Source organism: Camelus bactrianus, chromosome 22 (genome assembly GCF_048773025.1).
Source record: "Camelus bactrianus isolate YW-2024 breed Bactrian camel chromosome 22, ASM4877302v1, whole genome shotgun sequence".
In the NCBI taxonomy this organism is placed as follows: Eukaryota; Metazoa; Chordata; class Mammalia; order Artiodactyla; family Camelidae; genus Camelus; species Camelus bactrianus.
The window spans coordinates 10857550-10884610 of NC_133560.1; the positions used below are offsets into that span (position 1 = coordinate 10857550).

The 27061-nt window shown below is 50.9% G+C and overlaps 1 protein-coding gene across 1 annotated transcript in view; it reads left to right on the forward strand.

The window, feature by feature from the left end:
• The window catches only part of SH3PXD2B (SH3 and PX domains 2B), a 96108-nt gene extending 70249 nt beyond the window's left edge, over nt 1-25859 (forward strand). The window contains exons 7-13 of the mRNA XM_010972316.3: nt 3738-3872; nt 6453-6557; nt 10746-10863; nt 12592-12821; nt 14044-14093; nt 14973-15098; nt 22368-25859. Of these exons, the coding sequence (XP_010970618.3) occupies nt 3738-3872; nt 6453-6557; nt 10746-10863; nt 12592-12821; nt 14044-14093; nt 14973-15098; nt 22368-23951 (2348 nt within the window). The 3' untranslated portion in view covers nt 23952-25859. The remainder of the gene's footprint in view (nt 1-3737; nt 3873-6452; nt 6558-10745; nt 10864-12591; nt 12822-14043; nt 14094-14972; nt 15099-22367) is intronic.
• The last annotated feature ends 1202 nt before the right edge of the window (nt 25860-27061 follow it).

Genomic DNA, 27061 nt, shown 5'->3' on the forward strand with positions numbered 1-27061 from the left:
ATATTCATTCTTTCATTCAAATATTTATTGAGCCTTTGTAGATGCCATCCATGTTGTAGGCCAGAAGCTGGCAAACATTTTCTCGAAAAGGCCAGATAGTAAATATTTTAGACTTTGCGATCCATATACAGTCTATGTTACTAATAATAACTTTTTGTTTCCTCTTCCTCTCATTCTCCTCCTTATTCTTAATAAATCTTTAAAAATATAGGAAACGTTCTTAGCTTCCCTTGCACTAAAACAGACCATGGGCCTGTGAGCCTTTAGGCAGTGTGAGTACAACAGTAAATAAGAGATCCAGTCCTTTCATGAGGCGTATATTCTAGAGTGGAAAAATAAACAACAAGAGGACATGTTAAATATATAGAATCTATAAGATTGTGCCTTGCATGCATTATCAAGCAATTGCAAGGAGGCCAGAGCAGAGTAACTAAAAATAATTGTGGCTTAAAATTTTTAATTTTGCTTCTTCTTAATTCAGTTTCCACTGATGGTCCAGGAGTAATATGTTTAATGGTAAGAGTGACCCAGACTCCTATCTTGATGTTCTGCCACACATGGCCGGCATTTCCCAATGTCACCTTACAGCCCAAGATGGCTGCTGCAGCCCCAGCCATCACTTTCGCATTCCAGCCAGCAGTAACAAGTAAAGGGTGAAACAGGGTAAGCCCCTCCTGTAAGGATTCTTACCAAGCAGTTACACAGAACACATCCACTTACATCCTAGTGGCTAAAATCTAGTCACATGGCCTATTCCCAATTGTAAAGGAGTCTGACTCCTAGTACCCCAGCCAAAACTCAGGAGTTCTATTTATTACAGAAAGAAGAGAGAATGAGGGATATGTGTCACCTTGGGTAGAGTGGAGAAGTAATTATCAGAGACAGATTAGGCAGGGCCTGTAGGCCACTGGGGCTTTTCCTGAGTGAGGTGGAAGCCATTGCAGGGCCTTGACTTTTGAAGTGTCATCCACCTTTTAAAAGGATTCCTCTAACTGCTGTGTCCAGAACAGATTGTAAGGGTCAAGGCTGGCAGCAGGAGGCCAGTTAGGAGACTAAGAATAGATGGCTCCCATTTGAATGAGGGGGAGAGGAGGAGACATCCCAGGCAGAGAAAACAGCTATGCAAAGGCACCTTCATGCTTTCCAGTTTTATAAGTGAACCAGGGATGAGGTGGCCAAAATGTAAGACCAGAAAGGGAAGCAAAGTCCAGGCTGTGGAGAACCTGAGAGCACCGGGGGGAGCCAGAGCAGGTGCTAAGCAAAGAGTGGCATGATTAGAGTAGCAGTTGGAGGGCAGACTAGAGGGGCAGGATGGAGACCAGTCATGAGGGCCCCGCCTCTGCACCCCTGGCCCAAGGAAGCCTCTTTCAGACCCTGGTGCAGAGGATGTGGCTTAGTGAGGATGTGGGGAAAGCAAAGTGATGGAGTGCTGGCAGGAAGGTCCTCCCACATCAGACCCGTGGCTCTGTGAGAGGGAGTCCTGACAGCCGCCACAAGGGGCAGCAGAGAGCCGCCCAGGCACTTCCTGACCCCTCTAACCCGCTGACTGCCTGCCTGGAAGACCCAGGCTGTCCCTGAACACTGACCCAGGCAGTAGCCTCAGGTTCCAGCCTGACTTGAAGTGGGCGCTTCTCTCCTGTCTGTCCAGTTCTCTGTCTCCAGGTGAGGCACAGGAAGCACAGTTACCTGGATGCAGCCCACCTGAGGTTCGAACAGAAGGGCAGCTGCATTCCTGGGGTTGCGAGCCCTGGGGCAGGCTCTGTCCCGGGGTAAGAGCTGTTGATTCTGGTCTCTACCTAGTGCGCTCACTGGGGCACTTGTCCCCACTCACAGTGACCAGGACAGGTAGCCAAGAGCCTCCAGCAAGCCTGTGTCTGCATTCCCTCATTCACATGGTGGTACTTCTTGTGAGCACAGTGCCAGGTAGTTTAAGAGACAGTCAAGAGCTCACTTGCTGAAGGGGACAGTGACCAACCTGCTCTCAGGCCACTGAAAGGTCTGACAGCGTGCTTGAGGCTGGGAGGAAGTCAGCCCTGCAGCCTGACCTGGGTGGGAGGTGACAGAGGAGGAGAGGAGAGGGCTGGTAGTGAAGATCTGAGAGCTGCAAAGAAGTAAGACTTGGGAGTGGTGGTGGGGACCCTCAGGGAAGGAGAGCCAGCAGACCTCAGACTGTCCTTCCTTCCTGTCATTTTCTCTTTCCTCACCCCCTTCCCCCAGGGGGACCTGGTTCAAATCTAGCTTTGTCACCAACCAGCTGTGGGATCCAAGGCAGGTCACCTGATATCTCGGAGCCTCTGTTTGCTTATCTATAAGATCGGGGTGGTAATACCCACCTTCCAGGGCGGTTGTGTTGAGACAGTGTGTGTACAGTGTGTAGCCTGTGATAGGCATTCATGCAGGGCTGCTTCCCTGCAGGCCTTCTTCTGAACCTCCATCCCACGTCTTCTGTCTCTTTTCCCCCCTCTCGTCTCTGTTCTCATGCTTTCTCCACTCCGGGTGCAAATGACAAGGTTGCGTATCCCCCCGTTACCCTCAGCCTGGGAAAGTGAATGGCCAGAACATGGTCACAGAGCTAAGAAGCAGTGACCTTTCACCCAGCTACAGTGCCCTGCTCTGATTTTCCACATCAGAAATTCCGGGCGCACAGTTCTAACAAAGGGCTTTTGTGCTGCTTCTGGATGGCAGAGGCCAGGGTGCAGACCATGCTGGAAAATAATTCACAACCAGCTCTCTGTAGCCTTTGCCAATTTCCATGGTGTAAATACTCCCACCATGGCCAATTTCAGTAAGACACCACCCAGCAGAGTGGGGAGGAAATGCACAAAATTAGCTTGGGATTGGTGTATTTGGACACAGAAACGAATGTATCAGTGAATATTTCAGTGGTTCACGGAAACAATAGGAGGGAATACTTTGAATCAGGACCTTCAGAAAACCAGGGCCTGGTGGCCACACATCCCGTCTCACAGTCTGCCTGTACCGCTCTGTCCCCATTTTCCTCGTGACTCCTTGTCTCGGGGGTCTCTACTTTGTGTCACCCCTCTAGGGGGTCTTGCTGACCACTCCATTTAATGTAGCAGCCTTTTTCCCATTCATTTTTTGTCTGGCATCCTGGTGGTTTCCAGCAGTGCATCTACCAAAAACGAATACTCATATTATCCTGTAGACTTACATGCTTGTGGATGTGTCTTTCTCCCCAACTAGATTGAGGCTGGGGGTCATGTCTGTTTTATTCACTTTAGTACTCCCAGCATCTAATAGAGTGTTTGGAACATCACTGGTGACTTTGTGAATTAATAGATGAGTGATTTTAGATGGGTGGATAACGATGGATGGATGTTTGGTTAGATGGATGATGATGGACGAATAATGGCAGATAAATGGGTGGATGGATGGTTGGATGGATGAATAGATAAGAATGAATGAACGAACTTTCCCACTTGGCTGTCAGCTTCTTCAAGGCAAGTACCATATCTTAACCAACTCTGAATCCTCAGTGCCTAGCACAGTGCCTGCACCGGACAGGCACTTGGTAAATTTTGGTGGCTGAGTGAGCAAGATTAAATGGATGGTTGAGTGAATGATTCAGATGGATGAGGTGACCCTTAAGACAAGCCCTATCAGAGCTTCTTCCTCTGTTTGGAATGTCGTCCTGGCCCTCCCTAACCCCCGGCTCCTGCTCCTTCACACATGGGGGGTGGCCAGATGTGACACTTGATAGCAATTTGTGTCCCCAGGGGGTGACCTGACCTCAGTGGACCCCATGGTCCTGGAACAGTATGTGGTGGTGGCGAACTACCAGAAGCAGGAGAGCTCGGAGATCAGCCTCAGCGTGGGGCAGGTGGTGGACATCATTGAGAAGAACGAGTCAGGTAGGGGACCTGGACCACCTCCTTCCCGCTCTACACTGTCACCAAACCCGTGGGACAAGAAACACTTGGAAATGCAGAAACTGCAGTAGCCAATCCAGAATGGTCAGTTTCCGCAGATCTGGTTGACGGCCTGCCTCCTAGAAAGCTGGCCCTATGTGACCACAGTGTTTGAGTCACAGCTCACCAGCATCCTTTTGGGCCAGGTGCTACCAACTTGTTCTAAGATTCCCATTTAATGAATATTCCTTCTGGTTTCAAAGCACCTGGAGACCCAGAGTCTAGCAGTCCACTGGAACTTTGGCTACCATGGGAGTCTTCATGAAGGTTCTGACAGCTGTGGGCTCTGGTGGGAGGGCACACTGCCTCGGCTCACCTGCCATCACAGGGACCACTGGTCACATACAGGCAGACCTCAGAGATATTGCAGGTCTGGTTCCAGACCACTGCAATAAAGAGGATCGTACAAATTTTTTTATTTCCCAGCACAAACAAAGGTTATGTTTACATTATATGGTAATTTATTAAGTGTGCAATAGCCTTATGGTCTAAAGAGCATATGTACTTAATTAAAATACTTTATTGCTAAAAAATGCTAACCCATCATCTGAGCCTTCAGTGAGTTACAGTCTTTTTGCAATAGGAATATCAGAGCTCACTCATCACAGGTCATTGTAATAAATATAATAATAATGAAAAAGTTTGAAATATTGCAAGAATTACCAAAACGTGACACAGAGACAGGAAGTGAGCAAATATTGGGGAAATGGCACCGATGGACTTGCTGGACACAGGATTGCCACAAACCTTCAATTCGTAAAAAATGCATTATCAGCAGAGTGCAGTAAAACGAGATCTGCTGGTACATTAGCTGGAACAGAATGTGGTGCAAGTGAGACACTAAGCCTGGGTTTTCGTCTGAACTTCACATTTCACAGCCACCCAGGAGGCTTCATCAAGGAGGATGCGTGAAGGATGCCATGAGACAATACATCGAGAGTGCCTAAGCTGGCACACAGTAAATACTCAAAAATGTGTGTTTCCTTCCCTTTTGCCTTCTTTAGCTACAACAGGGCATCGGCACCACTGAAGGCAAAGAGCAGGGAGCAGGGGGTGAGCGGATCCCCTCCAGGAAAAAGTGGCGTATGCTCCTTGGCTTTGTTGTGGCTCAACTGGGACACTGGCTAATGATGTTAGTGGGCTGATCTCTGTGATACCCCAGGGGCTAGTTAAGGTCCAGCACATGGGGAAAGACCATTTTCAACAGCATCTGGATCATGTTCTCATTAGCCATGAGGTCAGCATTAACCAACCAAAACTCTCTGATTCCTCAATAGGGCAGTTCTAACCCCTACTTCACTGCTGAAGGCACCGAGACTCCAAGGGACTCACTCACTCACCCAGGATCTCGTGACAGGTTGCTGAGCTGGAATTCCAAATCAATTCCAGCTGGCCCCAAGGCCATGTGATGTTCTATTTCCTGGAAATGAGTATAGGCAGATTGTGGGTGTGGCTGGTGGGTGCTCCGCGACGACCGAAGAAGGGAGCGCCCACTGCCCCCTGTGCTTCGCCAGCTTGAGTGCTGTCAGGAAGAACGCGTTGGCTGGGCGAAGAGGAGGAGCCAGGATGCGGTTGGCGGGACAAGCCTGGTGTGTCCAGGGACACCAGGGGGATCAAGGGCAGATGCTCCAATCTTCAAGTGACCAACAAACCGGCAACATTCACTTTTAATTATATTTTAGTTGCCCAAATAATATATGGATGTGTTCTTAAAACATTAATGAAAAAGTTAAAATGTGTTTTTCCCCATTATCTTTATCCCTAGTCCCCTTTCCAAACCCAGATAGCCCTTCTGTCACACACACACATACAAGTGCACCCAGAGGAGCCAGGGTAACCTGTTTGGAGTTCAGCTAATTAGCAACCGTAATCCCATCCACAACCTTGTTTCCTCTTTGCCACGTGAGTCATTATTCTGCCTGCCACAGGCTCCCTGGGAGCCCTTTCTCTAAAGAGGGAGGGCCTGAGTCTGAGTGAGAGGCCCTCTCAAGCAGTTATACCTGCGGCCAGATTTACCTTGAAGTGACCAGATGCGGCATCAGGGTCTCAGGTCAGTTGTCAGGCCAGTGGTTTCAGTACCAGAGAGACCTGGGTGCAAACTGCAACTCAGCCATAAGTTGTGTGAACTTGGACAAGTCTTGCCCCTTGGAGCCTCAGTTTCCTCATCTGTGCAGTGGGGGTGATAAGGTGAAGATAATGGAAGTAAAATGATGAGTGCCTTGCACACTGTAGTGAAAGTAGTTCCGTTCTTTACTCTCATCCTTTTCGACCACTTCTCTCCACACCCCGACTCCGAGTCCCATCCCCACCCCCATTCCAGGCTCGGGACCGGCTTCCTGTTAGCCTGTCTCTAGCAGTTAGCAGACAGCTCACGTGGGGAGTTGTGTTCCACCAACAAAACGGTGACTTGGTAGCTTTCCCCTGAACGTCGACTCATGTAGTGGCTGAATACATCATTCTGTCCTGACGCCCAGCCCTCACGCCTGACCCAGCTGACATCAGTCTGCGCTCTCCTTTTCCCAGGGTGGTGGTTCGTCAGCACAGCGGAAGAGCAAGGTTGGGTCCCCGCGACCTGCCTCGAAGGGCAGGATGGTGTGCAGGATGAGTTCTCCCTCCAGCCTGAAGAAGGTAGGGAGGTGCTGGGGCCTCGGGCTTGCTGGGGAGGGGGAGGCCTGGGCCCACCGTCACCCAGATGGGGGCCTCCTCACGCAGTCCCTTCCCCTCAGCCTCTGCCTCCGAGTCTCCGGGGCTCACTGGCTCGGGCTCTGTAGCCTGTGGACACGAAGCTAGGCCCCAAATTGGGGGCAGGGCAAGCCTTCCCTTTCTTAGGGGCCTATGGGAGCAAACCCAGGTGAGCCTGGCTAGAGCCAGGCCTATGATACCTTCATGGGACCTCAGGGGGGCCCAGCCTGATCGCTATCAACACCTCACTCTTCCTCCCTTGAATTAATTCTGATGGCCAAGGGGCTGGGGCTGCTTCCAGCTCTCTTGCAAGACATCTGAAGCCATGAGTGAAGATCTCTGCTTTTTCCGCTCTCTCTGTTGGTTTAATGGCCCTGACTAGGCATCAGGATTAGAGCTGACCCTTTCCACCTACCCACACATGCTTCTGTTTCCCAGGGAACTTTCCCTACAGGTACCCTAAGGAGTGATTCCTCCCGTGTCAGAAGTCCTAAGGCTCAGCCAACCCCCCCTTTTCCCCCAGAAACATTCCCAAATCGAGAGTAGGAGTTCACCTTCGCTACTAAACAGGAGGGTTTTGGAGTCAGACCTGAATTTGACTCTAACCACTGAATCTGAATTTGCACCACTTTCTGGCTAAGTGATCTGGGGCCGGCAACTGAACCTTCCTATGCCTCGGCCACCTCCTCTAAAAATGCAAATGACTACGTCATGGGATTTTTTTTTTTTTTTTATTAAATGAGATCCCACATGCAAAGTACATGGCAAAGAACCTTAAACAATAAATAACCAGAAACAGTTATTATCATACAGCTGTGTCCTACCACGGGTTGAATGTTTAGGACTTTCCAGTTGACTGGTTTGAGGAAGCACAAGGCCACTGAAGTATGTATGTATCAGGAAAGAGGGTGCGAAGGAGGACTATTTCCATGCTCAAAAGTTACCCGAAAAAAAAAAAAAAACCACAAGAGTATGTGGTTTGGCATTTAGTTTTGTGATGGCTGGCACCTGCAGAGTAAAATGCCTTTTGTTTTGCTCTGTGGTCGTCGGGCCACCAAGCACTAGGGGCCGGGGTGAACGAAGAGAAACTACAAGAATCATTTCAGAATAAGGGTAGTGAGTGGTGTACTGCGTGGAAACAAACTATAGCTCCCTTCAAGTTAACGATGCCCACCACGGGGCATGTTGCTTGTAAGGGACTGATTATTATCCCCATTTTACAGATGAGAAAACAGGCTCAGAAAGGCAGAGACACTTGCCTGGGGTCACACAGCTAGAAGATGGGAGAAAGACTACATTTTCCTAAGGGTTCATGTATTTTTCCCCCTGCTGGGAGGGCTTCTCTTAATGCCTCTTTGTAATCATGCTAGGCATAGAATTGTGTCTACCAGATAGCTCTTCACCAAGTTCAAGGTTAATACTCAGGAATCTGGTCCTTCTGAGACACCTGGGGCTTGGTGTAGACTCCGAAATAATTGCTCCTAAGTGGGAGCGTGTGCTTGGTGCCTCCTTTGCCTCGAGACACTGGAAGTGCTTTCTTCTCACCTCTGCCTTCTGCCCTTCGCCTCCACATGCTGCCTGTCCAGTCTCATGGAGGTACTGGTCTCTGCCCCGGCCCGTGGGCCGCCGCCGGACTCTGGGGGACTTGTATGCCCCCGTCAGCTGGCGTCAAGGTGCCTGCCTCGGGGTTTTCCTCCACGTTGGGTGCTCGGAGCCGGTCCCTGCATCTGCATGTGCCTCCCTGCTCTGGGACTGCCCGTGCCTGTTGCATGTAGGAAACAGTGATCTTACCTGTACTGTGTGTATGTTGGCATGTAGGTTTGGGAGGAGGGAGCCTGGGGTGTTTCTTGGCCTGGGGCCCCGAAATTTCCCAGGTTAAAAAATCATGCTGAGCCAGTGACCTTTTCCCTTCATCAGGTACCTTTGAATTGCAAGGGAAAAGAAACCTACGTCAGACCAACTTAAGCAAAAGGGAAGTGGGTTAGTTCATATCACTGAAAAACCCAGGGTAGGGCTGGCTTCGGGCATGGCTGAGTCTAGGACCTTGAAAATGTCATCAGCACCTGGGACTCACCTTCGCCACGTCTCTGCTCTGTTCTCTACCTGGCTGGCACCATTCTCTCATGGTGACAGTACTTCCAGGCACCCTTCAGGGATGCCCACCAAAGTGCTTCTCCTTCCATGCAGTCCCAGATTTGGTTCTGACTAACCTATGTGGGGTCATGTGCCATCCCTGAACTAATCATGGTAGCCAGTCACTGTGGCCAGGCCAGGGTTATGCACCTTCCCCATCCCTCCAGGTGGTAGTGAGGTCAGCCTCACCCAAACCATGTGGATGGAGGCTGGTAGCACCACCAGCAGAAGGGCAGCTGGATGCTAAGGAGGCAGTGTCAGCAGCTCCTGCCACCTTAAGCTTTGTCAGGGATCACTGGGGGCCCCACAGAGCCCAGAGAGGGCCTCTGGGTGCTAGAAAGTCCCCCAGTGCAATTGCAGCAAACGGTGTCAGCCCCAGGAGTCCAGGCCTAGAGGACTGACCGTACTTAGTCTGAGACCCAGGCCATGCCCCTTCTCACCTGGTCAAACAGAACTCCTGTGCATCCACAGGGGTTGAATTGCCCCCTGCAGCCCTCCCAGCACCCGCACCCCAGCCTGCATCCGCGAGTGAGAACAGCTGAGTCTGCTGTACAGGGAATGTGTAACTTGAGTCAGCTCAGCCCCCACGGAGCAGGTCAGGGGGCTAGAGCAATAAATAAATAAACGCCCTGTGTGTTTTCCGCCTCCCTCTGCACCAGCTGGGCAGGCCACAGCCAGCCTGCGGTGTTTTCCCAGAGAGAGAGCGAGAGTCAGCCCCAACATAGCATCAGCCCGCAGCTGGCTTGGTCACTCCCTGGGGGCTGCAATGTAACCAAAACAGGAAAGCCTTCTCCTCTCCCCGCTGGCTCCCCTGGGATGCTCATCTGTTAATCTGTCTCAGCGTCGCTGCTGACAGCGCTGGGGATGCAGCTATTCTCTTGCTCTCTGGAGGGCCCTGCATGAGTGTGACAGTGGGCCACCCTCCCAGCAGATCCCGGCCCTCCAGCTCAGGGGGCACAGCTGGAGGCAGCTCTCTGGGGTGAGGATGGGACCATAAAGATGGTCCCAAGGCTTTGGGGAAGGGAAGGGAGCAGGGAACCACAGAGAGCGGAATGGAAGCCACCCCGATCACACTAATGAAGACAGAAGCAGGCAAGCATTTTGTGACATGCAGCTCAAATCATTATGCCGTCCACCCAAAACCAGTACAGTGTTATATGTCAGTTTTATCTCAATTAAATATTAATTTTTAAAAATAAAATTGAAGCTTTAGGCATGTCTGGATCCAAGGGCTTGAAAGTAATGAAAAATGAAATTAGCTACCAGCTGGGTAATGAAAATTGCTAGCCATCTCCTCCTTGGTAGTGATTCAGCCCCAAACCACGTGCGGCCAAATCCAGGTCGTCCCTGACCCCCAGCCACTGAGAACTGCAGAGGAGCTTCGGAGGGTTTTACACCTCCTGCTCCTCTGGCATGAGCAAGGTGGCTCCTCCAGGCCTCTGGGACTTGTTCATTTACTAAACGTTGACTATTCTATTAAACAGTTACTGAATGTTCCCAGTGCATGCCCAGTGCTAGAGACAGAGGGATGAACAAGATAGATTGAAACCCCTGCCTTCCTGGAGTTCATATTCTAGCAGGGGAAACAGATGTGAAACATAAGAGATAAGTAAATGATGATTAGAAGGTAATTCCTGGTAAGGAGGAAAAATAAAGGGGTAAAGGGGGTGCCATGGGTCTGGAAGACACACCTTGTTAAAGATATGTCTGGATATTGTATAAGGCAGGGTCAAGGAAGGTGACCTTGAAGCAAAGATTTGAGGAAGGTGAGGACGAATATGTGATGCTGAGGGATTTTGGATTGAGATCTGTCCTTTGTCCTGTGGCTGCTTGCACAGGGTCATCCAGGGCTAAGTGAGGGTGGAGGGCAGGCGGCATGCACAGAAGTCTCTGGAGGAAACCCTTCCCTGCAAGGGCATCTCACGGATCACAGTCTTGGCCGTCAGTATTCTGGGACTCTCAGTGTCCTTGACTCACCCCCGCATCCCTTTGTCCCCACAGAGGAGAAGTACACAGTCATCTACCCATACACAGCCCGTGACCAAGATGAAATGAATCTGGAGAGAGGCGCCATGGTGGAGGTCATCCAGAAAAACCTGGAAGGCTGGTGGAAGATCAGGTACCCCCTGCAGCTGGGTGGGTTTCCGTAAACAGTTGCAGGGGAGGGGAGGTTTCAGCCTGAGCCATAAAAGGATGCTTCTGCTCTGTGCAGTTTGGCTTCCTTCCCTACCCGTATCCCTCTCCAAAAGTCTGTAATAAGCAGAAGCTTCTCTAAACACTGAATCACAGAGAGCAGTAACCCCATGGAGCAAGACTGGTCTCCACCTCCAGATGTGTCTTGTAACAAGCGACAGAGCTGCCCTGTGTGAGTGATTTCCCACTCCAGCCCCGCTCTGGGAGCGACAGGATGCGTACCACCCCGTGGACCGTAGCCCGTCTGTAACCCTGTAACTGTAACCCCTAACTCTGATCACTGCCGTCATCTCTCGGAGTCCAGTGGAGCCCAGCATTCTAAACACTTTGTCATAGCACTTCCACCTATGTGATGAAATCAAAACCCCATAGGTAGGTAGGGAGGCCACCTCGTCCTGCTCTGCCTGGGACTTTGCCAGCTTTAGTAATCACAGTTCCAGGAACCCCCCCTTTCGGGTTACCCTGCTCGGCAGGCTGGAACCTCAGGAAATGAAGGCAAAAGAGAAAGCCTGAGGTCCCTGCCATCTGGTTTCTGCAATGTGATGCGAGGCAGGACACACTGGGGCCACTCACGTGGGGCCGAGTGTGTAGTGCTTCATTCATTTTTCATGTATCCAGCAAACGCACACCAAGAATCTGCTCTGGGGTAAGCTCTTTTCTGAAAGCTGGGGAGTCAACATGAGAAAGACAAAGTAGCTCACAGGCACAGAAGACAGAGTCAGGCACAAGTACAGGGCAGGGTGCTGAGTGATGTGTTGGAGGGATGTACAGGGCACTTTGGAGCACAGAAGAGAGCTGCTTGGCATCTGAGGGAGGGGAGGGGGGCTCAGAACTGAGGTTTGAAGCAGGAGTACTAACAATGGTGGCTCACCTATCTCCAGTGGATGTATTATCTTGCTGCATAAGAAATTATCCCCAAACTCAGTGGCTCTGGAAATCGGGTGGCTTGCCTGGGCTCAGGCCCCCTCCTGAGGTTACAGTGGAAGGTCAGTGAGGGTGGCAGTCATCCAAAGGTTTGACTGAAGCCAGGGAGTGACAGAGCCAGGATTTGAACCTGTACCTTCCAACCCCGAAGCCCACTCAGCACCGCAAGTGTTGCCTCCCTGCTCACAGCTTTGTGCCCCGAAACGATGGACTGTCTCGTAGTGAGTGCCTGGATGCTGTGTAGCCTGGTGTTCTGCAGTTAGCCCAAGATTTAGTCCTTCTCAGAAGATATTTTAAGACTGATAGACTCCAAGCTCTGCAGATTTTCTGTCTCCTTATAAATTTGCTCCAGTTACAAAGGACCCTTTTTTTACTGAAAGGCAGCGCTATTTAGTTCTTAAAGTGATTCTTGACAAGAGATTGGGCCCTACAGTGTATCATCTCCAGCCCATTCGGTGTATCCTCTAAAGGCGAGGGCATCTGTTTTGTGGTCCAGACGAGTGAGGTGCTGGCAAATATTTGCCATGATGTTTGCTAAGGCCAGAGAGGCCACGCTGGAGAGGCCTTGAACTCCAAGCTGAGGGTTTAGTGTTCATCAGGAGCAGGAAGCCAGCCTCTGGCCCTGTTCACTTGTCACCCATTGTTCCTGCCATGATTCACAGTAGGACTGCGGCTTCTTCCCACAGGCTGGGCGGAGCAGCCTGACCAGCATCCTTCCTCCTCCTCCCAGGCACCAGGGCAAAGAGGGCTGGGCCCCAGCCTCCTACCTGAAGAAGAGCAGCGGGGAGCCCTTACCCCCGAAGCTGGGCCCCGGCTCCCCTGCGCACGCGGGCGTCCTCGAGCTGGACGGAGTCTCCCGGCAGCAGAACTCAGTGGGCCGGGAGAAGGAGCTGCTCAATAATCAGAGGTTCGACGGCCGCTTTGACGGCCGCCCGGCGCCCGACGCTGACATCAAACAGAGTAAGTGGCACCCACCCAAGCTCCTAGCAGTTGAGCATCCACTGCGTGCCAGGCTCTGCCCAGAACTCCTCTCGGGTTGTCCCTCATCCTCACAGCAGCCCAGCTGCCCACCATCCTTGAGATGAGAAAGCAGGCTCACAAACCGCAGGTAACTTGCTCCAGATCATTGCACCAGCAAGTTGCAGAACCTGAGCCGGGAGACATGGCTTCCCTACACCAGACTATGTTTTTCCCACTGTCTCATAGTGTTCACAATAGCTCCTCTTTCTCAAACTCCTACTATGAGCCAGGAGTCTTATACTGGACTCCTCATAACAGATTTTGAAGGACTTGCTCCTTTTGTTTCACAGATTACAAAACAAGGAGATAAAGTAGTTTGTCCAAGGCGACCTCGCTAGTAAACGGCGGGGCCAGGACTTGAACCCAGGCCCCTCTGACTCACGGGCCCGTGCTCTCTCTGCAGAGCCTCATTTCTGAGCCAGAGGAACAAAAAGTAGACTTTGTGTTGGGTTTACTCCAAAGATAGTTCTTTGCCCATCTTGTTTTCCAAAGTCTCATCATATATATTTTACCATGTAATGTTCCCCGCCCACCTGAGAGTAGGGTTCATTACTGCTGTCTGCTGCGTACCACGGACTCAAGCTCAAGCATGTGACCCCGTGCAGGGCAGAAGGACTCTGTTAGGAAAGGACAGAAAACTAGCCACAAGGATGAAGTCACTTGCCCCTTACTGGGCTTTTCTCCAGCTGTTTCAAGTGGCGTTTATGGTCAGTGAACTTCTTGAGTCTCTCATATTAATGCGTGCGGGCCCCATGCCAAGAGCCTCACCGGTATTGTTCACTTTGATCTCCACCGCTTCCCCCACGAGGCAGGCATCCATCCCCTCCTCCAGAAGAGGACCGCGTGGCTCAGAGTCACATAACTTGTTATGTCCTAAGTCTGTGCGCTCCTGAAGCCTACACTTGCTGCCTTCCCTGGAAAGCTCTCCATCACTCCCGGACTCGGCCCCATCCCCTCGCTGGTAGAGTCCTGAGCTGAGTCTGAACAGCCCCTTCTGGGTTCGGCTCTTCCCACGGGAAGGGTCGTAGCCGCTCACTGACACCTGTGCAGCGCTCTGCCTCATCTCCTGCAGGAGAGAATAGATCTTTCCTGGGGACCACCTCTAACAATTTTATGTGTGGAATTCTGCACCTGCATGTAATAAGGTCTCATCTCTTTATAGGATCCCCTAAGATGCGGCAGAGACCCCCTCCTCGCCGGGATATGACCATAGTAAGTGGACCCTTGCAACTGGGGAGCCAGCCCCCAACCTGAAACTGGCCCCCCACACTCCCCTCGCCCTTTCCAAGGACGCCCTCTTTCCTGTCCACACAGCAGCCTTGCGAAGCTCATCCCGCTAACAGGTGGGAGGACCGAGGTCCAGGGAGGTGAAACAGTTTGCCCATGGCTTTGCGACAGGCCTCGGGCTGTGCTCTGTGCGTCCTGAGCCCCCTCTGCGTTGTCTCCTTAGATCTGGCTTCTCAAAAAGGTAATTTGAAACCAAAGGTGGACGAAGCAAAACTTTCATGTTGGCGCCATTCTGATACTTTACTTTCATACTCCATTTTTAATTCTTTAGGTGCCCTTCTAAGTAGTCCTTTGAAAAACGGGCCTTCTTTTTTTAACGTCCACCATTTATTGAGCACCTGGTGGGGGCCAGGCCGTGTGCTGCTTGCTGCATCACTACGTTAACTCATTGAATGCTCACGGTGACCCCACCGTTAGCAGCCCCATTCTGCAGGAGATGAAACTGAGGCTTCCGACGGGGAAGGGGTTTGCCCAGAGTCACACAGACAGGTCTGACTTGCAGACCTGTGTTCTTCTCACAACCCTTGTTGCTTCTTAAGTTCAGAGCGTATCATCTTGCCCCAGATTTTCCTGATTGTCGCCAAATGCCCCATGTTTTTTCTCATCCTGACACTGAAGGGCCAGTGACCCGTCTGGGAGACCACGATCTGAGCGATCCCCTTTGTTTTGTCCCTTAGCATCCAAATGGGTCCACCAGTGCCACCTCAAGGTTGACTGTGTGCCCCAGTCCCTTAGCACCTCCCCCCATTCAGCACCACAGGAATGGACTTTTATTGGGTTTAACACTGCGTTTAATTGCACCAGCCCCGAGGCCTCAACCTGCCTAAGCCTCCCATCCCGCCCCAAGTGGAGGAGGAGTACTACACCATTGCCGAGTTCCAGACAACCATCCCCGATGGCATCAGCTTCCAGGCGGGCCTGAAGGTCGAGGTGAGTGGACCTGATGTCCCTTTTGCCTACTTGTGATTCCTGATTCTAGGCACCGCCTCCTACTTCTATATTCCTTTTTTTTTTTTTAATTGTAGCAGCTATACTGAGATATAATTCTGATACCATATACAATTCACTGATTTAAGGTGTATCGTTACAGAGTCACACAGCCACCACCACAGTAGATGTTAGAACATTTCATCACCCAGCTGTACACGTTAGCAGTCACTCCCCATTTCCCCTCAGCCCCTCTCAGCCCCCTGCCCCAGCCCTCAGCAACCACAAATCTACTTTCTGTCTCCCTAAATTAGCCTGTTTTGCATATTTCACATGCGTGGAATCATACCCTATGTGGTCTTTTATGACTGGCTTTTTTTTTTTTTAATTCTTCTCCTTTTGGTGGGGGGGATGTGGGGGGTAATTAGGTTTACGTATTTACTTATATTTTTAGTGGAGGCACTGGGGATTGAACCCAGGACCCTGTGCGTGCTAGTATGCACTCTGCCACTGAGCTGTACCCTCCCCCTGGCTTGTGTTCTGTTTGTATCACTTCCTACTTCCCTGCTTGCCTTTCCTTTGTCCTTTGCGCCCCATGCCTTGGCTTGTCTGCTCTGTTGCCTGCATAAAGGCCCGCACAGATCCTTTCTCCCCCTTCATGTCTCTTTTCTTTCTCATAGGATTAGAGCTTGCCAGTGTTCCCAATGTTTCCAGGAAAGCCCTGGGATAGCAGTTAGGTGCTGACCCTTGTCGTAAGCAGTATCTTGAAATCATTTGCTCTTGTGAGGCAGGACTGTGACCATCCCCATTTTTCAGGTGGGGAAGCTGTGGCTCAGAAAACGGGTGGGGGGGGGAGGGTATAGCTCAGTGGTAGAGTGTGTGCTCAGCATGCACGAGGTCCTGGGCTCAATCCCCTGTATCTCCACTAAAAAAATAATTAATTAGTAAACCTAAAAAAAAAATTAAAATAAATTGAAAAAAAAAAGTCAGCCTCTGCGTTAGAAAGGGGGGGAAAAAAGAATCTTTTTTTAAAAAGGAGGTGGCAGAGTCAGGATTTGAACCTATGTCTGTCTCCAGATTAGAACCAAGGGTATTGACAGCCTGTTATTTATCTGGCGAATATTTGGGGATTTCAGGAGGGTAGAGACCAGATCTGTTTTTCACTCCCATATCCTCACAGCAAGCGCAGTGCCTGGCACGTGGTAGGTTTGCAAAAAATGTTGTTGAATCAGTGAAAATCTGTCTCCGCACTGGCCTCCTACTTAATACCTAGAAAACTAGGGACTGTTTTCTTCTTCATTCTTGCCCCTAACCCTGGCATTGGAGCTGGTCCCCAGAGGGTGCTCATTGAGCCATTCTTTTATGAGTGAACGTTTGGATGAATGAAGGAAGGAAGGATTAAATGAATGGTTACTGAGCCAGAGCATGAGTCCTGAGGGTCTGTAGTCAATTCTCCAAGCCTCCAATGTACCCGTCATTTTCCCTCCATCCCTGACACTTCCTGCCTGTCTCTCTCTCTTCCCCTCGCATCCCAGGGCAGCTGCCCAGTGAGCCCAGGAGGCGGTGGCTTCCTGAAGGTGCATCCTGGGCCTCACCACCATTTCTGCCCAAGCATTTCCAGAAACTTCTCCTCCAGCCAAGTGTCCTTCAAATCCATGCAGACAAAAGGAGGGCTGTCTGCAGCAGTGTTTAAAGAATCTAAGCTGAAGCTTCTCTAACTAATTTTTATAAAATACAAATCTCCATCCTCACAGAGAAACTGAGGGGACAGTGGAAATACCTCCAAGGCTCTAAAAGGCTTTTTATCTGCTCTTCTCTTTTTTTTCCTCCCAATCTGTTCTAACTTCAATCCACAGAGAGACTCACGAGACATCTTGCTTATGCTCCAAGATAATTCTGTGCGCCATTCCCTCGTTTTGCTGTTGCAAAACATGTACATTATTCTGACATGAAACATATGTCTATTTCTTAACATCTTTCCACATCAAGGGCTGTTCCTCCTACCACTGCTGTTCAGCCTTATTTTCACTGCTTTCCTCTGAACCCCACTGGTCCAGCTGGCCCTTCCCCACCTCTCTTGCTCTCTCTGCCTTTAACCCAGCTCCTAGCCCTCCACCTGCCTTTGCATGGAAGGCACTCAAGGTCATTTTCTGAACCGAATTTGGCGTATCAAAATCCAACTCATTCTTTAAATACCTGCTCCCTCTGGGGACCCTTCCCTGATTCATATTAGTGTCTCTTCCCTACCTTTGTTAGCTTCTATGGGGCCATGTATCTCAGTCCTTAACTAAAGGCAGACCCTCCTTTCTGTACATAATACTTTTTTATTGTCTGTCATTTCTCTGATTCTCTCAGAAGTTCCTCACTGTCTTTAGAATACCAAAATTTCACTGAACCACGTCTAGGTATGTTTCTCTTTATCCTGCTCAGCCTGCAATGGGTCTTTTCAATCTAAGGACTCAGAAGGTCTTCCTAGAAAATTTCCTACTTTAAATATTGATTCTCTTCCCTCTTTTTATTCTTTACTTCTGAAACAGTTATTAAACAAAAATGGGAACTTCTTTCCCTGTTCTCCCTGACTCTTAACTTTTCTTTCGTATTTTCTGTCTTCATTCCTTTGTACTGCATTCCTAGAGCATTTTGCTCCATCTTTTAGCCCATCAGTTTTCTCTTTAACAATTCAGTCTGTTGCTTATTTTATTTCAACTATTACCATTTTTATTTCCAAGGCTCTTACTGATTCTTTTTCATAGCTCCCTGTTCTTGTTTCATAATAGCCTGTTCTTTCATGAGTCTGATGTCCTTCTATCTCCATCTAAGGATATTAGATATATTATTGTTCATTATCTCTTTCCTTAATTGTAATTCCTTTGCAATGGTGTCGGTATTTATTTCAGCTCTTTTCATGATGTTAGTACTTGTCTTGGGCTATAGAAGAAGAGGCAGCGGATAGTCAGGCAGTCCGGAAGGGAAGTGTACACAGGAAGCTGGTCGGTTCCCACTGGTTTCAGTGCCAGATGGGGGACTGCTGAGCCAGCCACTGAGCAGTGTTGTGTCTCTGAGACCCAGGCTCACTCTTTCCCTGTTTTCACTTGTGAGCAATCACTAGTTTACTCTGCCTGCCCTGCAGGTATGGGATAAAGGGCATAGAGGAGTCAACCAGCCTGGCTGTTTCTGCCATGTTATCCCAGTTAATCCTCTATTTCTTGCCCCTGGACCTCTCTAGTCCCAGGTTCTACCCCCTCAAAGTCTGAGGGGCCTCAGCACTGCCATCACCTCCTGCAGCAGAACCCCCTGCAGCAGACTGGGGCCATGGCCCACCTCAGCAGCTTCTGCCCATCAGTGACTCCTCACAATTTCTGGTCCACTAACTCCTCCCTTTCCACCTTCTGAGCTTGGCTTTGTATTCATTTTTTGTTTCCTGGATTTATTGCATTAAGGGGAAACTGCTGTTCACTCCATCTCCCATCTTGAAACCAGAAGTCTGGCTTGCATATTATAAAGGTTTTTTTTTTTTTTAATTCCTCCAAGAGTGTTAACAAACATGAAACCTTCTCCTTTAAGATGCTGAGTTTGCAACATTTTGTACAAATGCACACCACTGTTTGGTCATGCTGGCAAACAGGACGTTTGCTGATAAGCACCTCCACTCCCTGGCTCAGAACCTTCCGAAATCTACCGAGGGCAGCTCAGGGTATCATAGATGAGGCACTGAAGCTGAGGGCTGACTCTGTGTGCGGTGAGGAGTGAATAGTTCCCTGGGGTTTTCTGGAAATGTTGAGGAGTCTCCCTCCCAGACACTACCCCAACTTGAATGAAAACCATTCCCCTTTCTTGTTTCTGGCTTTTGTCTGTTTTTGCTAAAGCTAAGCCAATAAATAGCTCACATACCAGCATTCTTTTCCAGGAAGGACAGATATAACCCATCCTTGAAACGTATCTGCCTTATTGTTCTATGATGTCGGCATTGGTTCTGCTCGTGGTGGCTTGAAGGTGTAGTTGCTCCTAAAGTTTTTGCTTTAACCAAGTGTCCTTATGATAAATCCTGTATCCTCTGTTTCCTTCTCCAGTTTTGCTTCCTGGATTAGCATCATCTTAGCCTTCAAAGTTCATTAATGGAACCACAACATTCTGGCAGTGGAGCTGCAAGGAATACCTTAGTTCCTTGCCTAGTGTATGTATCTTCACAACATGTTGTACTAATGATGGTGATGATGATGGTACAGGCACCTCTCTGTGCCAAGTACCTTACATCCTTGATAACTGAGCTCCACAGAAGCCCAAGAGGTCTGTACCTTCAGCCCATTTTACAGATGTACCTGAGGCAAAGAGAGGTTAGGTAAATGTCCATGGTTACATAGCTAGTAAGTGGTGGAGATGGGCTTTGAACCCAGATCAGCCCAGTTTCTTTTCTTTCATCTCCGTTCTTGTGATTTTTGCATTTGCTTGTACAGACCAACCTCAGACCCAGACCACCACTATAAAGCCACTATCACAATAAAGCAAGCCACATGAATGTTTTGGCTTCCCAGTGTATGTAACAGTGATGTTTACACTATACTATAGTCTACTAAGTGTGCAGTTGCATTATGTCTAAAAAAAAAATGCAGACCTCAATTAAAAGATACTTAATTTGCTAAAAAATGCTAACCATCATCTGAACTTTCAGCCAGTCGTAATCTTTTTGCAACAGTAACATCAAAGATCACTGATCACAGATCACCATTGCTCATGTGATAACAATGAAAAAGTTTAAAATATTGTGAGAATTACCGAAATGTGACATAGAGCCAGGAAGTGAGCAAATGCTATTGAAAAAAATGGCACCAGTAGACTTGCTCAGTGCAGGGTTGCCACAGACCCACAATCTGTAAAAAAAAAAAAAAGAAAAGAAAAGAAAAAAAGGAAAAAAAACAGTATCTGCATAGCACCATAAAGTAAAGCACAATGAAACGAGATATGCCTGTATTTGTAATAGCTTTTATCTTCTAATAAATGAAACTCTCATACATCATAATTAAGAACACAGATGTTTAAGGGGAGGGTGTAGCTCAGTGGTAGAGCGTGCATCTAGCATGCACAAGGTCCTGGGTTCAATCCCCAGTGCCTCCATCCAAGTAAATAAATACCTAATTACCTCCCCCAAAACAAAAAACAAGAACACAAATGTTTAGAACTTCTGCCATAAGGATATAGTAGAGTGTAAGCTTGGCAAATCCTCACGGATGTATCTCATTTTGATTACTGTTCTATATTCATTTGCTCACATACGTCCTTGGCGTTAGAGTTGTTGAATTTACAGATGCACGAATGACTCATGTGCCCAGAATTGCCTTTACCTGTTACCAGAGCTACCACGTGTTGATAAGATGCTGGTCACCCGCACGGAAAGGGCTCCCATTTATCAGTACCCTTTGCTGGAGAGACTCCAGGGGGACGTGTTAAGTGCACGCTTGCCACGTGCATCCTGCTTTCTCAGTCATCTCCACTATCGTTGAATCCTAACAGGTAACATTTGCCTTTCAGCATTTACCAAGTGCTGCTGCAAGTGTGGTCTGTGGTTATCACGGACACCCCGCACGAGGGCGTTGCTGTTCTTACCACCCTCCCCGGTTTGTGGTGTGGCTTCTGCAGGCTCCCCCTGTGCTCCTGTGCTGGGTCTGTGGCTGCCTTTCATCTCTGATCTGGGCAGCAGAGCACAGCAGCAGAAACACCCGTGCAGCCTCTGCCCCTCCCACTTTCTCTCCACCTCCAGCACAGCTCCTCCCCACACAGCGCCCCCTTTTCTGGGGCAGGGCCGGGGAGTGATTAAGGCTGGGGCTCTGGAGCCCACCAGCCTGCCTTTGATCCCCGCCTCCATCCACCACTGACGTTCCACGTGACCCTCTGCGACTTCCTCCGCTCTCCTGAGGCTCAGTTCTGCATCTGTGCAATGGGATGACCATCCCCATCTCATAGCGCCGTTGTAATCATTAATCAGCTCTTCTGTGCACAGAGCCTGCTGGGGTGTTGCTGGGTGTTAGTTTGCTCAGGCTGCCATCACAAAAGACCACAGACTGGGTGGTTTAAACAACAGAGATGTATTTTCTCATGTTCTGGAGGCTAGAAGTCCAAGCTCAAGGTATTAGCAGGTTTGTTTTCTCCTGAGGCCTCGCTCCTTGGCTGCCATCTCCCTCCCTGCCTTGATCCATGCCCATCCCTCATTCTGTAAGTTCTATGTGTCCTAATCTCCTTTTCTTGTAAGGACAGCAGTCATTGGATTAAGGTCCACCCTAATAACCCCATTTTAACCTATTTACCTCTGAAAAGGATCTGTCTCCGAATACAGTCGTGGTCTAAGATACAAAGGTTAGGGCTTCAGCATATGATTTTGGAGGAACTCAGTTCAGCCCATAACGTACAACATGTGTGCCTTTCACCCATGTGAATTCAGCCATATGGTACTAAACAGAAAGGAGATGGGAAACATAAGATCTTAAGTGTCATAAGTGTTCCCACCCACTGTTCCACCCAACGGGTGGATATCCCAGAGGGGAGATGAGCTGACAGTTTGTTTTACCTCCTTCAGCGTCAGTTCCCCTGTGTCTCAGCACGCACTGAATGTGGTTCCCACATTCTGCATGCTTTTCACACAGCGTGGCCAGCCAGCAACTTCGTTGCTCAACCTAAAGAGCACCAATCAGGACTGGTTTTGGCTGTGCTGAGGGTTTGCCTTGAACTTCTTTAGAAATTGAGCAGACGCTGCTGGTGGCCTGCCCTGCATCCTGACCCCCCTTAACTGATTCCCACCTCCTAAGCCTGCCTGAGGACACCACCCAGAAAAGGGGAGAATTAATGTCCCGGAGTGGGGGGATTTAGGAGTCAGGAGATAAATGTCCCCACTTGCATTGGGGCAGTTCTGATTCTGCACAGTTTCTCAGACGGTTCCTGGTGGATTAATTCCCAGTGGCCCAGAGCATTAACCTCCTCCTCGCTGGCTCTCCCTTTCCCCACTTCCTCACTTGGGCTTCCTGAAATCATCTCTCAAATTAGGTACAAGTTCTCATCTCAGGGACTGCTTTTCAGAAAATCCAAAATATACAAGAACCTCCCCCCATGTAAGATGTTTCTGGTGCACAGCGGTCTCCATAGATGGTCCACCATAGACGTTGTCTGGGAATCTACCAAGTACAAAATCCCTGCTTCTAGAACCCCAGCTGCGTGTGGGTTCTCCCAGACCACTCGCCCTGACATTGTACTTAACTACGAGCTTTCCTCTGCCCTCCCTTCCAGGTGATCGAGAAGAACTTGAGTGGCTGGTGGTACATTCAGATTGAAGATAAGGAAGGCTGGGCCCCGGCGACCTTCATTGACAAGTACAAGAAGACGAGCAATGCCTCGAGACCCAACTTCCTGGCTCCCTTGCCCAACGAGGTGGCGCAGCTCCGGCTGGGGGACGCATCAGCGATGGAGAACAGCACGGGCAGTGAAGCCGTCGGCCCCTCCCGGCCCCTGCCCGATGCCCCGCATGGTGCTGTGGACTCAGGGATGCCGTGGTCCAAAGACTGGAAGGGCGGTAAGGAGGTCCTGAGGAAGGCATCTTCAGACATGTCCTCTTGCGCAGGCTACGAGGAGATCTCGGACCCCGACCCAGAGGAGAAGCCCAGCCTCCCTCCCCGGAAAGAATCCATCATCAAGTCGGAAGGGGAGCTGCAGGAGCGGGAGCGGCAGAGGATGGAGCAGCTCAGGGGCTCTTCGCCCAAGCCTCCCGGCATGATCTTGCCAATGATTCCAGCCAAGCACGCCCCGCCGGCCCGGGACGGCAGGAAGCCAGAGCCCAAAGCTGACAAGAGCAAGTTGTTCCAGCTGAAAAATGAGATGGGGCTGGAATGTGGCCACAAAGTATTGGCCAAGGAAGTGAAGAAGCCCAACCTCCGACCTATCTCCAAATCCAAAGCTGACCCACCGGAGGAGAAGCCGGAAGCCATCCCCCAGAACCCCTTCTTGAAGTCCAAACCTCAGGTTAGGCCAAAACCAGCTCCTTCCCCCAGGACAGAGCCACCTCAGGGCGAAGACCAAGTGGACATCTGTAACCTCAGGAGCAAGCTCAGGCCTGCCAAGTCCCAAGAGAAACCCTTGCTGGATGGAGAGAGTAGCCACCAGGCTGTGGGAGGCCAGGACGGGGCCTTCAGCCGTAGCTTCCTCCCAGGGGAGGGGCCCGGCCGCGCCCAGGACAGGACAGGCAAACAGGATGGGCTCAGCCCGAAGGAGGTGTCCTGCAGAGCTCCTCCGAGGCCAGCCAAGACCGCAGAGCCTGTGCCCAAGAATGTGCCGGTCCCCCTCCAAGAGGCTTCCCAGCAGAGACCCGTGGTCCCACCTCGCAGACCACCACCCCCCAAGAAAACCTTGTCGTCCAGGCCCCCTCCAGAGGTCAGAGGGCTCCCTCCAGAGGTCAGAGGGCCCCCTCCAGAGGTCAGAGGGCCACAGCGGGAGACCAACGAAGGCAAGGCAGCTCCTGCCCCAGGCCGGGCCCTGCTTGTCCCTCCAAAAGCCAAACCTTTTCTCCTCAACTCCTCAGGGGGCCAAGATGACATGCGAGGCAAAGGTGGGCCGGGGCCACGGATGACGGGCAAGATGGGAGAAAACAAGGAGAGAGTGGCTGCCGCCCCCTTCCCCGACGCCGACGGCCCGAAGGACTCTTTGTACGTGGCCGTGGCCAACTTTGAAGGGGACGATGACACCAGCAGTTTCCAGGAGGGGACGGTGTTCGAGGTCCGGGAAAAGAACAGCAGCGGCTGGTGGTTCTGCCAGGTCCAGAGCGGGGCCCCCTCCTGGGAAGGGTGGATTCCTTCCAACTATCTCAGAAAGAAGCCGTAGCCTCCTCTCGCCCTGCCTGGAGGTCCTGCGTGTCCCTGCCGGCTTTACCCACGTATTTAATATGCCTCTTAACTTATCATCCTCCACGCAGCTTCAAAGGATGGAAGACTGGAATACTGTGGTTGCTTCCCTCCCCTGGGTGGAGAGTGATCCTTCCCATCACAGCATCTGCTGGAGGCTCAGAGGCCACACCCCTTTCTGTTTACTCAGCATCTCTGCCTTAAGGCTAGTGGCGTTGCCACCCAGCAGCGGGACCATTTCTCTCCAAGGCCTCCAGGACTAGAACCCACCATCTGGAGAAACTACAGAAAGGGTCTCTTGTCGTTTGGATCAGGCAGAGTACGAGGAATTCCCCCCCAGCACCCCACCCAGTCCATTGATGTCCAGAGACTTGATTCCCTCCGTTTCCAAAATGCCTGGTCCCCGAAAGAACTTCATCCTGTAGAAGTCGGCTCCACTGCCGATCCCAGGGAGGTGTCCTCTTCCCCGAGGCCTCAGGCCCATGGGCCTCTCAGGTTCAGCCAGATGCAGCTGCCCCAGGAGTGGGCCTGGTGGTTCACGCAACCATCCTGCCTCCCATCTTCTGTGCTGGGACACTGGTCAAAAGGAGTGGTTCCAGCTCCAAGCATGCCTCACTTCCCTGCTGCAGGCTCTGGTCCAGCCCAGGGCTTTTAAACGAGAATCCCCAGCCCACCTTGAGGGGGCCTTTCACTCCTGCCCACCTAAAGCAAGAATCTCAGTGTTTAAATGAGGGGACCATTCACAAGCCACGCCCCTTGTGAGCTTCCCTTTGCTGAGTAGCTAGTAGATGCCAAACACTGTACTTGGCACTTCACATTCGTGTCGAACCCTCACAACAACCCTCTCATAATGTTGTACCTGTTTTATATCTGAGGAAACTCGGGCTCAAGGCACACTAGCTGGGAAGAGGAGGAAAGGGGATTTGAATTCAGGCTGGCCTGACTTCCATGCCTGTGCCCTCCCCCCTTAAGAGGCAAGCCAGGCAGGGGAGAGGGAGACGCTGGCTGGCTGGCTGCCAGGAGCAAGTAGCAAACTGGCTTCCCTGGGGTGTGCGTGAGGGGGCCTCGGGGCTGCTCCCCCACCCCCCACCCCTCCGACTCATCGTAGCATCTACTGAAGGCTGCCCTGGACCCTGTATGGCTGCTCCATGCAGGGGGATGCCCGGGGCCCTGTTTCCTGTTCCTGTGCTGGTGCCCCTGGGGGAGAGAGCTGATGGAGCAGAGGGAACCGACGTGGTCTCACGTGCCAGCCTCGAGGGGCTCTGTGGCTCAAGGGCCAGCAGCTGGATCTCCAGCAAACTGAGCATAATAAGCGGTAGCCCTGTGAGGCAGTGGGGACCCAAGGGCCAGGCAGACCCCTCCTGTCCCTCTGCTGCTGCCTCCTGCCCCCTCTGGCACTAGAAGAGTGATTTTCTTTTCCTTTTTTTTTTTTCCTTTCCCCATGCATTCTCCCGTTCCGTGATCTCACTGGAAGGAACCCAGGGCAGCCCTTGCCTCCATTTTGACAGCTGTGGTTCACTGAGGCACAGCCACACTGCAGAACGAGGATCAGGACCCAGGGCTTCTGGCTCCCAGCCCAGAGCTCTTGCCTGTGGACCAGGCTGCCTGGGCGGGGGTCAGGGTGAGAGGGCAGCACCCCACCCGACCCTGCCCTGCAGGACAAGAGGAAGTGGCGCTGTCCTGCCCCTGAGATCTCTGGTGCAGAGTGTTCACCTGCTGCCCTGCTTCTGGAACCACCAGGCTGGCTTTCCTGGGGATGCCCACTGTCTGCCTGCAGTGCCAAAGATTTCTTTCTGTGCCAACAGTCCTCTTCTGCTCTCCCTTCCCCACCCCTCCTCACTACCACTTGAGCTCTGGATGCTTCTATAAGAAAAAGAGCTTCCCCTGATCCACAGTAGCATCTTTATTCCTTCCTTCTTTAGGTCAGTACATCCCATTGTCCCGAGAATCATGGGACAGACCCTGAGGGGCCCTCACAGCGCCCTGCTGGCCCCTTGGCCCTGTGTCCAGCACCTGGGCAGGGGGGTGGGCAGATCGCAGCTGGGGCAGAACAGAGATTGGGAGAGGGCCGCCAACTCTCCAAGGTCCTCACTTGGGAAGAAGCGCCAATGCACGTTTTCCTGAGGTTTTGACCCACTTTGCCATAAACACCATTTGCGAAGCCGACGTGCAGGATTTGACTACATTTCGAAAGACAGAACTCTAGATTTTTTTTTTTCTGATTCTCTTTCTGCTTTCACTGACCTCTTCAAATATTTTGTGAGTGCCTACTATGTGCTAGGCGCTGGGCATAGACCAGGCTGCGGGTGACTCCGCACCTGGCTGTGAAGAACTTAGATTTTTGTGTGCAAATTCCACTGAAGGGGCCTGTCTTTGGCCTCATGCCCTCCCCCCTGGTGTCAGCTGGGGGGGATGGGCTGGTTCTGCCTTTCTCTGGGCAGAAAGTTTTCCTGCAAATGAAAGGATTAGCCTTTTGATTATTATTATTATTCTGACATGGACTGATGGTACTGAAGCCACACTTCTCTGTGTTCACCATTCTTTCCTCAGGACACATCTGTAACCTGAGGGCACTCCCCTCCAGCTCCTTTTGCCACAGTGATGGCATGTCCCAAGACAGCTGCAGGCGAGGGGTCCTGATACCCAGTGGCTCTCCCCAGCTGTCCTCGCCTGGGGATTTCAGTTTTCCACCATCCAGGACTGTAGCCATCATTCTGTGTAGCCATCATTCAGTGGACGGAGTATATGCAAAGTCCCCTGGAGTCAGCGCCGTGGAAAATGTCCAGGGTCATAGGAATAACTCCCGTGCCAAGCCCCGGGCAGGTTACCGGTGCTTAAGCACGCTCCCTCCCTTCACTTCATCCTCACAGCCACCCTGTGAGGTGCATAGGGTCAGCCCCGATCTGTAGTGAGAAAATTGAGGGTCAGAGGATGACGTCCCGTGCCCAGCTTCATCCAAACAGTGACCAAGCTGAGACTTGAATCCAGGCTTTTTTTTCTCCCCAGTTACCATGACTTTTCCTCTGCCATCTGTGGTGAAAGATTCATGGCGTTTCCAGAGAAGCAGGTGACCCTCTCTCCTTTTTTTTT